The sequence below is a fragment of the Crocodylus siamensis genome, chromosome 7, assembly GCF_052110815.1.
Source record: "Crocodylus siamensis isolate JL-2025a chromosome 7, ASM5211081v1, whole genome shotgun sequence".
NCBI classification, from domain to species: domain Eukaryota; kingdom Metazoa; phylum Chordata; order Crocodylia; family Crocodylidae; genus Crocodylus; species Crocodylus siamensis.
The window spans coordinates 33,098,468-33,111,039 of record NC_143401.1 but is presented as its reverse complement, the minus strand read 5'-3'; the positions used below and the strand labels follow the sequence as shown (position 1 = coordinate 33,111,039).

Genomic DNA, 12,572 nt, shown 5'->3' with positions numbered 1-12,572 from the left:
AAGACATACAATACTGCCTATCTTTGCTAGAGGAACTGGAGAAGAAAGACAATATCCCTTTAACTGTCATGCCTTTCCTCTTTATAAGTCAGCAGTTAATATACTGAACAGAGACAAGTATCAAGAGAACAGAATCTCAAAAGTCAGCCAACTATCAGCAACCCCAAGTAAATTTTAAAGTGTATTACCAAGTCACATCATTGTTACATTTGTTTTGTGGCTCTAGGTGTTTAAGGAATGAAAGTAGCAGCTCCACCTACCAACAGTTTAGAGCTCCTTGTGAAAGAGAATTAGAGAGCAATACAACTTCCGATAGCCATAAATGTAGTCAATGCTACTGAGATTTCACTTCTTCATATGCCTATTTTCAATCAATAGTTGAAATTGCACTTGTGAAAGAAACTGGCAGTCAATTTTTATGAAGTGATATTTAATGATTTTTCACATACAAAATTGAGGGAAGACAAATCTCATTTTTGTATCAATACTGAACATGTCAAAATAGCTAAAATTAAACGTTAAAAAACTGCAGAGGGGAAGAATAATAAAAGCTGCTCAGTTCCATTTTATGTAATATTATAACCAGAAATACCATTGCATGCAAATGTCAGGTGACCTTCAGTGAATTAAAAAAAAATATACACACACACACACAATGAGGTCTAGTGCAAGATGCATTATTTTTAAACCCAGTTTAGCTGTGATATCCTGGTAGTAAATTCACATTTGGGAGAAAAAAAAAACCAAAAGAATACATAAATAAAAAGCCTTCACATTTTTTGGTGTTCCTAATTAATAAAAAATTACCATACCAAGTACCAATGTAATTTCCCAATAGTTTTGTATTTAGCAGCTAAAGAGATTCTTAAAGACAGCATTGCAAGGTTTGTTGTTCATTATAGCTCAATGAGTCCATACCAGATGTTCCGGTGAAGTAAAACAGCTGCAATTGCTTTCAGCCAACCTTACAAACCCTTGCTACCCTTATCAATCCAGACGGATTTTTCCTTTTGAAGCATCAGCCCCAGCAATAATGAGCATGGATCCGATTAGGTCCCCATATGACCCTTGAGTGACTGATTTTTACTTCTAATGATGATGCACTGGAAGACAGAATCCACCTAATGTCCCAAACTCAGCTGGCTCTGCAGGGTCAACAGATCAAAAACAAAACAAAACAAACTAACAAATCAGCAAAGCGCATTTGCCATTTGAGTGAGTAGGTACACTCCTGAATACACAAAGAAATGTATGTCCTGAGGAAGGTCATGACATATTGTGGTTTCAGAACAGAATTGGATTTCAAGTTAGTTCACAGTTGCTCTATGGAAGTGTCCATTGATCAGTTTTGGTTAATTTGTGGTTTCAAAAAAACAAAAAAACAAACAAACAAAAAAAAAACTAGAGGAGTGATGATGTTCTTACAACCCAAACTCATTTAGTAAGTTTAGAAGTCAATTTAAATCAATTAATTTTGAGACAATATCTTAACAGAAGGAATAAAAAAAACAACCCGCCATCAATTCCACAGATTTAAGCTGCACTGCAAGTTTGGCTCTCTTCTTCAGAAAGGACATTCTAGCCATTGCTATTATAGAGACAGCCTTTAGTATGTTAACCTGTGTATGCACATTCAACATGACTGAGCTTGCATCCAGGCAGAACTGAAATACCAGTGAAACATGGCAATCTTTAATTCAAATTAGTGGAGAATTTGATAATATTTGATCCTCACTAAAGAGAAAATAATGCCACTATACTTTACTATATTACTGATCTGAATGCCTGAAAAAGTTAATTTTTTTTCACAGCACCTGGCTATATCAACAGAATGCTAAATTCACATTTATTTGAAACAGAGAAGGGTACAAGCACTCGTTGTGCTAGTAGTTAGGTCAACCACAAGATAATTGTGACAGACTTCTTACAGTTCTTGAGTTATGGCAAAATTGGTGTTCATATTGCTGTCATGTACAGTACTGGATAATTGAAGTTCAGCACACTGTAAAGCTTGACCTGATAACTGCTATGATACCAGATCATTTTAAAAAGTTAATAATTTAAGATCTCTTGTTCATTTGTAAATAATCTATAAATATTAACTTGTACCCATTTTAAAATAAAAAAAAAATATGAATCCTCTAGCTCTGTTTTATAATAAGGTACAGAGATCTTTGTTAGAATGTCTGAAATTTCTACTTTTATCAGGGTATATTCAATCATACTGAACAATGGGAAGAATGTTTCACATCAGCAATTAAATGACCCCAAGTGAGATCAGAAATACTTTCTTCATCATTTTTCTTCACAGCATCCAAGTTCTCCTGAGCTACATGAAACAGTTTATGACAACTGGCCGCAGTCTGCAATTACAATTTTTTTGTTGGTCTTTCCACTCTTGGTGCCAAAACCCTCAATTTTCTTTACAACTTCCATTCCTTCCTTTACATAGCCAAAAACAACGTGTTTTCCATCTAGCCTGTAACAGAAAAAATGCATATGTAATAAAAATCTATATGAAAAACTAAATCCACCCTGAAGTAAAGCAGGGATTATCACACCTTTAAATGGGTTGCTCAAACTTCTCAGCAACAGTTTACTGAAAAAAAGGCAATACAATAAAGCAGGGATGTCAAAAATGACCTGCTGCCCCAGGGAACCCCATCATCTGGCCCCCCCCAATGCTACTTGAGGGTCTCAGAGCAAACCACAGGCACCATGCGAGAAGCAGATGGCCCTGCGTGCCCCACACAGTATCTGTTTCAGGTCACATCCTGGACTGGCTGCATGAAGCTCCAGAGCCATTCAACACAGCCCTGACAACAGCTAAGAGCAGGACTGGGCTGCAGGCAGCACCCACTCTGGGTGCTTCATGACATGCTGGAATGTGGGGCCAGTCTGTGGACTAGTTCTGCACCACTCATGTGGCCAAATTAATTTGACACCCATGCAATAAAGCATTAGACCTGGATCTTAAAATTCCCTTGTCTGATGAACAAAGGTGGCATGATAATGACCTTATTATGACCTTAATCTGGAACATGCAAAACTGGATGCTACAAAATAAGAGGTAAAAGGTAACAGAAATTAAGTGGAATACAGACAAGAAGTATTGTTTTTTTTGTTTTAAATATGGCCAAAAAAACCCTCAAAACAAACAAAATACAAAAAAAGGTGTTGATATAATTGAGGCAACACCTATGCAAAATGTATTCCAAATAGCAGAAGCATTATACCAACAACAAGATGGTGAAGTGAGAGGGGGAAAAGCTAGGGCTGGAGAGTCTGACCCCAGGAAAAAAAAGTTAAAACTCCCTTGTGAGTACATGACATTTGGATTGGATGGATTAAGGGAGCATGGCATCTAGTTGGAAAAGAAAAAAAAAAAATACAGGTCTGCAAGGAAGAAAGTCCTGACTTGATCATAGCCTCTCTGGGTTTTTCTCTTTTTGAATAAAATATTTACTTGTACTACGTAAGTGAATTTGTTCAAGGTAAATTAGCATGGAATGGAATGGGTTATAAAGCTGTAGATTGTATTCATTGACGTTCTACACTTTTGTAAGATTTCTCTCAAAACTGTGCAGTAATTGTGCATTGGCACATATAAAAATACCTTCAGCTAGGTTGTGTAAAACACATAGCTACTGAAGCGACTCCAGAGTCCTGAGATGCATGCTCCCAGAGTTGCACTTAACCTGTACATGCAACTATGATATCCAGTGGAGAGCAAATCTCCACCAGATCCACCTCATTAGTTACTTGTTGTCTAGTACAATGCCATGTGCACAACCCTCAGGCTATCTGAGGTATTGCTGGTTGTATAGCTACATTACTGCAGTCATGGAGGGACTGCAGAACAAGGCTGGGTTTGGGTTTTAAAGGGAACATTGCATTTGAAGTGAAAGGTTTCTTTTAAAATAATGGCAGAATTGGGATCAGTCCCCAGTTCTGAAAAAACAGGCAGCCATGTTCATAGGCATATCCTTTGATTCTGGGTCAAAAGAATATTTGCTAGCAAAAAGTGGCAAAAATGTCACAGACAAGTAAATATTTGCTTTAGCCTAAAAGCTCATCAGCTTCATTGGGAATTTATTTTGGACTCAAAGCAAGCAAAGTCCAACAGTGAAGGATCTCAAAATAAGACAGGGAGACCAGAAAATGGCAGAAGAACACTGCCACAAAATTGAAGGAATGTGAGAACAAAGATAGGGCTTTCATTTTATAATAACCTGTGCAGCTGCACAGAGTAACATCCACTGTTTCTAGAAGTGGTATCTCCCTTACACTTCCTTGTTTTTAAACCTCCTACCAAACATTAAAAACAGATACTGATAGAGCAATTACCATACATTAAGAAGAAAAAACCCCAAGCGTTAAACATTACCACGTGCAGCCAATGGAACACTTACCAGTCAGTTTTGGTAGTGCAAATGAAGAACTGAGATCCGTTTGTATTGGGGCCTGCATTGGCCATTGAAAGAACACCTATAACAGCAACAAAATCATGGACTGGAGATTAAACAATAAGAAAGCACACAGTTGAAAAGCTGTTTTTTTTACTCTGCATGAGCAAGAGAAGTACTAAAATAGAACAAACAGGAGATGCAATAACAAATGCTGTTTCTACTTGACCTCTAATATGCCTTTGCCCTTTCACTAGGAGAGATGATATAGCTAGTTGAAATACCATTTTTATGTCAAGGTTGTCAAAGTCATGTAAAACTTATTATGTTTTCTACAGAAAACAGAAAGAGCCAATACTGACAATCTCCATCGACACCATCATTTTAGAAGTGAAACTCTCCTACAGCTATGAAGGATGTCTGCATCATTCAAATTACTACCATACTGAGATGTGCAAGCAGCCACTTGGTGCACATCCTTCCAAACCAGAAGTATTATAGCCACTTTTGTGTATACCTTTCTTGAAGCACAGTGTCAGATAATGTATAGATATGTGATAGGCTTGTATGTCCACATCACTGGATTTTCTCCTTCACAGGTTTGTCTACACATGTTTTTGTGCACCTAAACTTAATGTGCGTTTGCCTAACACAATTAAAGCGATTGAGGCATGTGTCTACATGTGTATATGCTAAAGTGCATTAACAGCGTGGACTGACTTGGGAGTGAAGTTAGTCTCGATGCGCTAAGGTGCACTAACGCTGTATATGTCAATTGACTTGGGACTATAGTTAGTCCCAAGTCAGTCAACATACACAGCATTAATGCGTCTTAGCATGTCCAGACATGCATTAAGGCACTTTAGGTATTAAATTTAGGTGGAAATAGCTACTTTTTCAGGTATCAAATTTTAGGCTATTTTAAAATAGCCATTTTTAAGGTGCGTTGAGGGTGTGAACTTGTAGACCTGTGCCCTTAATGTGCCTTTAAAAATTGGCACGTGTAGACATGCCCCATGTTACTTGCATTCTTTTGCCTGTAAGGGAACTTTTATGGTCCTTTCCATCCCATTTAGATAGAAGTTACACAGCACTTCATTTCCATTTAGAATAAAGATATTAATCCCAGTAATAAGTAAAAATTTAACTCAAGGGTCTTGCAAAATAATAATAAAAAAAAGGAAACTAAAAAAAGAGTGTTGTACATTTGAGAAAGCCTTTTAGATAGACAGTGACGGTGTTCTTTTTCAGGACTGGCCAATTTATGAGTGGCCATGGGCCATGCAACCCCCGGGCAGCATCAGGAAGTATAAGCTGGAAGTAGAGAAGGAGCCTGGAGATCCTCTTGACCCAAAGGGTAGGCAGAGACAGCAGGAGCAGGTGATGGTGAGGGAAAAAGAGAGTGTAAAGCAACAAGGAGCTGAGGTGGTAAAGGCAGAACAAGGCCACAGCCAAGAGTTAACCACTAGTTGGACATTTCTACTCTATTTTATCATTACTAATGTATGGAAAAAAAAGTGTGGCTCTGATACCATCACCTGTTATAGGCTTAAGTAACACATGTTATAGGCTGGGCTTCTCAACAACACTGCAAAGGTATTTTTAAAATTATGAAGTACTCTACCCATCTCAAATACTTGCTTCTTACAGTGGTTTTATTTATTTATTTATTTATTTAAACCCAGACAGGGATCAGTGTGTTGGTTTGAATTTGGCAGCAGGAGGGGCAGGGCAGTACATTAGAGAACCCCAGTTTCCAGAAGTCCATTCCTAGCAATTTGACAAGAACACGCTACTGCCCAAGAAAGCCCCCCCTCTGCACCTATGGGTCTTTATGGAACTACCACGCCCTGTCTTCTACCTGAATCAATAAAGGTTAGTTGTCTCAAGGGAGAAGAAACAAGTGTATTTACCAGGTCCAACATGCTTAAGTATGAAATTTTCATCTGGAAATCGACTGCCATAAATGGATTTTCCTCCTGTGCCATTGTGGTTTGTAAAGTCACCGGCCTGAAATGGAAACAATTTGGCTTTAACAGTTAGCTGGAAAGAGTGAGGAGGAGCCTAGTGATCCCTATGACCCAAAGAGAAGGGAAAGGCAACAACAGCAGGAGCAGGTGGTGGGGGAAGGTGGCATACACTGTATACAAGCGGTCAGTGCGGTTATAGTTTGGGATGTTAGAGGCAGACAATTAGAGCATTTCAACTACCGACACTCTAATCACACACACTATGCATCCACCCCAATACTGAGTTATTACTGTATTCAGTCACATACACTGCCCCCACCCCCCACAGTAGACCTTGTCTTTGGAAGGTAGAACAAAGGGAAAAAAATGTATATATTTCCTTGACAATATCTGTATTTTTGCAGAGAGCATAGAGAAAGCTTTGGGGGAAGGAGGGGAAAAAAAAAAGATAGAATGAAGAGGGGAAAAAAAAAAAAAAAATCTGTGGTTGCTCTGTTAATGCTCTAGCTGCAGAATGTGTTATCCCACTCAGCTCAAGAGGCAAGGCCCAGCAATTCAGCTCCAGCAGGATCCTGCAGGCCCTCAGTCAATGCTGGTAACTGAGCTTAACTGCCCAACCCCGTTTCACAGATCAGCTACGTGGCCAGTGGCAGCTGAGTTGGCTGGGGCCACCTAGCTCAAGATCCAGTCTGAGCAGTTCAACTAAGCCAGCAGCAGCTAAGAGTCTGATCTTGCTGTAGACAACTGCCTGGCCTCATTTTGGAATTGGGTAGGCAGCCAGCAGTGCCTGACAAGTCAGTGGAGCGCCCAACCAGTTTGACACAACCAGCAGCATCAGCCCTGTGTTTGAACTACTTCAGTCCATATGCTGCTAGAGGCTGGAATAGATGCTTCTAGTATATGTACCATCTTTATGGTGAACAAAAACTAACCCGTACTAATCACAGCAGAGACTTACGTATTTAAACTTTACTTTGGATAGCCAACTGTTACCTCTCAGCTCCATGTTCTCAGGGAACCCTGACACAGGACACAGACTGTCTGCCGCACAAAGAATCCCCGCCCCCCCACCTAAACAGAAACGGATTAAAATGCAGTGAGAGACAACTAAAACCCTCCAGATAAGGGTGACAAAAGTGAAACAACTGCCCTAGGTCTCATTTGCATCTGAGATGGGACCAGATGACCATTCACTTACATGAGAGATGGAGAACAGAAAGCCTGAAGCAGAGACCGCAGTGAATTCTGGGATCATAGATGCAGGGGAGCACTGCATGATGGAGAATCTGTGCTCCAAATGCTAATCAACCCACACACCCAGCTCAGCATTTATCAAACCAGTTCTAATCTGGATTTACAAAGGACTTTTCCTCCCCCCGCAACACACGCACCTAACCAGAAGTAAGTTTAATATGTATCTTGGGCTGTACATTCCCTGGTCCCACTATGGGAGGCCTATGTAAACTTAATTGGCTACAACTCGGTTGCCGGGTTAGGGAATGCTGAGGCAATAGACCGAGTCAGAGGGGGCATGGGCAACATTTGAACAATAGTACAGGGTTCATCAGAGTGTCCAGCCCGTTGAAGCCCTGACCACAAGTGCTGTCATATTTTTCCCCAAGATGACTGGTGGAAGTCCTCTCCACGAAAGGTTACGAACACTCCAATAATTGCCTTAAGTCTATTAAAAGACTATAGTAAGATTTGGAAAAATCATGCGAAGCTGAGGCTTGTTCACAGCAAGTAAAAATCCAAAACCCTGATGCTGCAAGCTATCTCTTGTTTCTGAAGACACCAGGAGATATCCCATCAGTATATCTGCTATTCATAGGAATGTCAAGCTGGCTCCTAAGTATGTGTTTCCTGAGTATCAGTCAGTTTCTTGAGATGTTCCAACCAGATAACCCCTTGTCAATTGAAAAAGACAATTTGATTTACACTATTGAGAATGCTTGAAAGAAGCTGAACTGAGAGTATAAAAATCTGTAAAAAGAAGCAGCAGTGTGTGTGCTGACACCACCTGCTTTCTTCTGGCAAGGCTGAAGGAGGCAGATCATCTTCCTTCAAGGACTGCGCTGAGAACTTTAATCTGTCAGATTTGCAACCCAAGTGCCTTGGACTGGTGAGACTCTTTTCTCTTCTCTAAGCATAGATTTCTGAACTTGAACTGTATTAGTTAAGCTTGAGCTAAGTTTCCCCAAATACTTAGTGAAACCAGGGTATACTGTGATTGTCTGTGTTGGTCTTTCCTTTGCATATCTATTACTGCTAGTGTTGTTGTATATTTCATATACTTGGCAGTAAATAACTTTTAGAGTCAAACTGATGGTAACTGGGTATATTTTTCCTTCTTTACTTCTCCTTCCCCACTTGCTCTGCAGCAACACTTCTTTTACCTAAGCTAAAGATCCCTGTGAAGCCCCAAAATACTGTGGGGTCTGCTCATCAAGAGGCTAAAAGACTGGGACGTGCTGAGTTCGAAACACATAAGGGGATCAGCTTGTACAGGCTGATTGACCCAGTTTGGCTCAGACGTGCCCTAATGTACTGAATGCTGGCCCATGAGGGTGTCATCTGGACACCCAGCCGGATTCAGAGGTATTCTGTTTAACTGTGTGCTTGTGTCTGACTGCAGTTATTGTTGCTCTGATGAACTGATTCTTGGCATACGAGGGTGTCAGCCTGTCCATGCTGATCAACCTGACCAGGTCAGGCACATCACGATAATCTGTGTGTGTATGACTGATTTGGGGACTGGAGGAACCCAGCCCCACTGAACTGAGTTCTGCAAGATAGCTCCATTGGGGGTGAGGGCTTGCAGAAGGGAGAGCTATAGCTCCGTATAGAAACACAAGTAACACAAGCAACACATTAACAGAATTACCAAGACTCTAGCCCTAATAAATGAGCACACCCCAAAGTAGCGGGCAAATCTGGTAACACAACATTATACCTGACGCAATACTTTGGAGACTCCTTTGTAATTCCAGAGACACGCTTTACATGCCTGGTCATCAAGGCATTGGAACTGCCAAGTATGGCACATGATAACCTCTAATTAAGTGTACCAAATCAGACAACACCATAATAATACTGAACTTCCTACAAATGAAACAGGCTTTGCTGGTTGCATCAGCTTTAGAATGTAGAAGAGGGGGGAAAAAAAAAAGTGTCCCAGAATTAGTTATGTTCCTTACGGCATAGAACAGCAATTACACTTCTGTACTACAGCACACTTGTCCTTTATCCTTATTAAAAATAGGCATTCCTTAACAGCAACTTGTTTTTAATCTTGGCATATAGATTCCTGGTCAGCATACCAGCATCTTCAAGATCAGCCATTAGGAATTATTTACATCAGGGTGTCAAACTCACTTGGCCAGATCCAGACTGGGGGGTCCTAGCAGAGATGTGCATGCATCCCACCGCTGGGTGGGCAGGGGGCGTGACAGCCTGGTGGCAGCAGGCACATGGCATCACACTACCTCCCAGGCAGCTGCACACAAAGCACAGCTGCCTCTGCCCTACACAAAGATGGGGGGGAGTGCCCCCCCCGGTCCTCCACTGGGGTGCATGCAGTGGCAGGAGCACCTCTCCCCCCAACCTTTTTAAAAGTACCCCTAGGTGTACATGTACCCCCAGCTGACAACCACTGGACTACACTGATATTTTAGCCTAATGCAATGGAACCAACCTCTACTGTTAAGTAGTTTGCTTTGGAATATACTAACAGAATAGATTAATTTAACTTAAAATTCATAGCTGTTTAAAATGGTATTGTCTTTCAACTTTAGAAATAAACTTTACTATATCTGCTAAAAAATTTAGAAAACATTTTCTCTGAGACCAGAAACAATGGGCATGCCGTTTTCCTACTTCACCTGCTGTGCACACAATCTTAACCAAGAACCAGTTTACTGAACATACTTCTTGTTAAAACATGTCACTACATGAAAAGAGAGATCCTGGACTTCCAAAGCAGTCTGTGTGCGACCTGCATTTACTTGTATCAATGCATATACTAAGCAAGAGTCCTAGCAACAGGATCAGAAATGCCATGCAGTCTCCTAACTTTATTCTGCAGCTAACAGGTTACAGAGCATAGCAACACAAGTATTGTTGCTATAGTAGTATTCTAATACGCAAGAAAAGCATCCTTCCTAAGGTACCACAAATTAATATGAAATTTTTGGGAAAACATTATGATTAAAGTTCAGTAGAAATAATTAAAAGTTACGTTACCTGGCACATGAAGGAAGGAATCACTCTGTGAAAGGTGGATCCTTTATAGCCAAAACCCTTTTCACCAGTACAAAGAGCTCTAAAGTTCTCTGTCAAAACAAAACTTAAAATCACTACCCTGTAACATTAACTTAATGTCTTTATTTTTGAGTCAGTTAAAAAAAAAAAAGAATTATCAGTAATTTAGGTCCCAAGTTAATATTCTTAAAAACAGTTTAATACAAATAAAAAGATTATCAATAGCTTAAGTGTTTGCTTTGCATGAATGAATTGTGTCTTTTTCAAAGCTACAGCCCTGGAGATGTTCCATTTACCCTCTGAACAGGGCACAGTACAGAGCAAGAATGTGTTTTTCACTTATGTGCCTTCACTCCTGCTTGAAGCATCCTTAGGAATCAGAGTTTGGCCTCCATGCCTCTTAAACCTTTCTCTTTGAAAACTGTAATGGTGGCATTTTTCTTGTGGTCACCTGTTTATGAGTAACTGGAATAAGAAAACCAATGCATGGAGATCATGAAGTAAGATCAGTTTCTTTGTCGTGGTTGCTTTACCACCTTCACAAACTTATTTCTGTCTGTCTCTCTCTATATATAGAAGAGAAAGTCAGTCTCATTAATAGTCTCTCAAGCTGCATCATCTCAATTCCACAATTCTTCTTCTTTGGGTTTCAAATGATAACCACTGGAAGTTTTTTAAACTTTTTATTAAACTTGTTTGGCCAGCCTTGGCAATGCACACACATCCCTCACTTACCTGTGCATTAAAAGCAAGGCATCAAACTGCTTTTGGGACAAATTCCATGTTTTAAAATGTAGAAAATATTTACAGAACTTTGGAACAGGTTTTTCCAGTTTCTGCAAAATTCTCTTAGTAAAACTAAAAGAGAAACTGAACTTCTCTTAGCTGTATTCAAAACCTTAAAAGGCCAAAAGTAGACAAAGTTTCTAAGATGCTTTCTTACCTGCCGTCTTCGGAACCACATCAGCTTTCAGCTGTTGAAACAAAACAAGAAGTCACCTTTGATATAGGACATATCAACATACAGGAAAAGCTGAAGGCACCTGTAACTTTTGAACTAGGGAAAGCAAGGAAGGGGCCGGCACTACCCGGGCGTGGAGGCCGCGGCAGGGAGCCCCCCCGCCCCGCAGCTAATGCGTGGCGCGCGGGCCAAGGTCACCTCGAGCACGACGCGGCCCAGCGGGCTGGCGTCCGCCTCCACGTCCAGGAACACGACGGGGTTGGGCGCGCGGGCGCTGCAGCCCCGGCCCAGCAGCAGCAGGCGGCCCGCGGCAGAGCCCGGCCGGCGCAGCGCGAGCAGGCGGCGGGAGGCACCCAACGCCAGCATCCTGCAAGCGGGCGGGAGAGCAAGGCGAGACGCGAAGCAGAACTGAGGTACCAGCAGCGCAGCGCAGCCGTTCTTTAAGGGCTCCCGGGGGAGCCGCGCAGCGCCCCCTGGCTGTGGAGGGCGGAGGCAGGCCCAAGCGGCCGTCAGGTGCGGGCGGGGCGGGGCGCGGCCTTGGAGCGCGGGGGAGGACGTGGCCGCGCGGCTGCCTGGTACTTCCCCTGTCCGGGGGCCTTGGCCGGGCCCCAGCGCGCCCCCGCAGGGCACCGGTAGCCTCGTGCTGCTCAGCCGCGGTGTCAGCTGGCAGTGGAGACCCCAGGCAGAGGCCTGCCCGCTCCAGAGCAACACCCACCCCAGCGTGCGGCAGCGTGGCCCCGGGCTGAAACTACTTCCTGGGCCGAAGTGCTGCGCTGTGGTCGAGCTTGCCCTGAGCAGAGAAATAAACCGTGCCCTCATTGACCTCATTGATCTGATGGCCACCTATAAGTTTATCAGGGTGACCACCAGGATCTGGGGGAACGTCTGTTCACCAGAGCGCCCCGAGGTATGACGAGGTCGAACGGTCACAAACCCCTGCAAGACCGCTTCAGGCTGGACATAAGGAAGAATTTC

At 42.1% G+C, this 12,572-nt stretch overlaps 1 protein-coding gene across 1 annotated transcript; it reads right to left on the bottom strand.

Moving 5' to 3' along the window:
- Positions 1-409: 409 nt before the first annotated feature.
- PPIF (peptidylprolyl isomerase F) lies at positions 410-12,283 on the bottom strand. Its single transcript, XM_090057864.1, has 6 exons — positions 11,796-12,283; positions 11,580-11,610; positions 10,619-10,707; positions 6,320-6,416; positions 4,413-4,488; positions 410-2,479 (listed from the first exon to the last, which is right to left on the bottom strand). Exons 1-6 carry the CDS (start codon positions 11,961-11,963, stop codon positions 2,344-2,346), a joined length of 597 nt encoding a protein of 198 aa, XP_089913990.1. The 5' UTR covers positions 11,964-12,283; the 3' UTR covers positions 410-2,343.
- Positions 12,284-12,572: the final 289 nt, after the last annotated feature.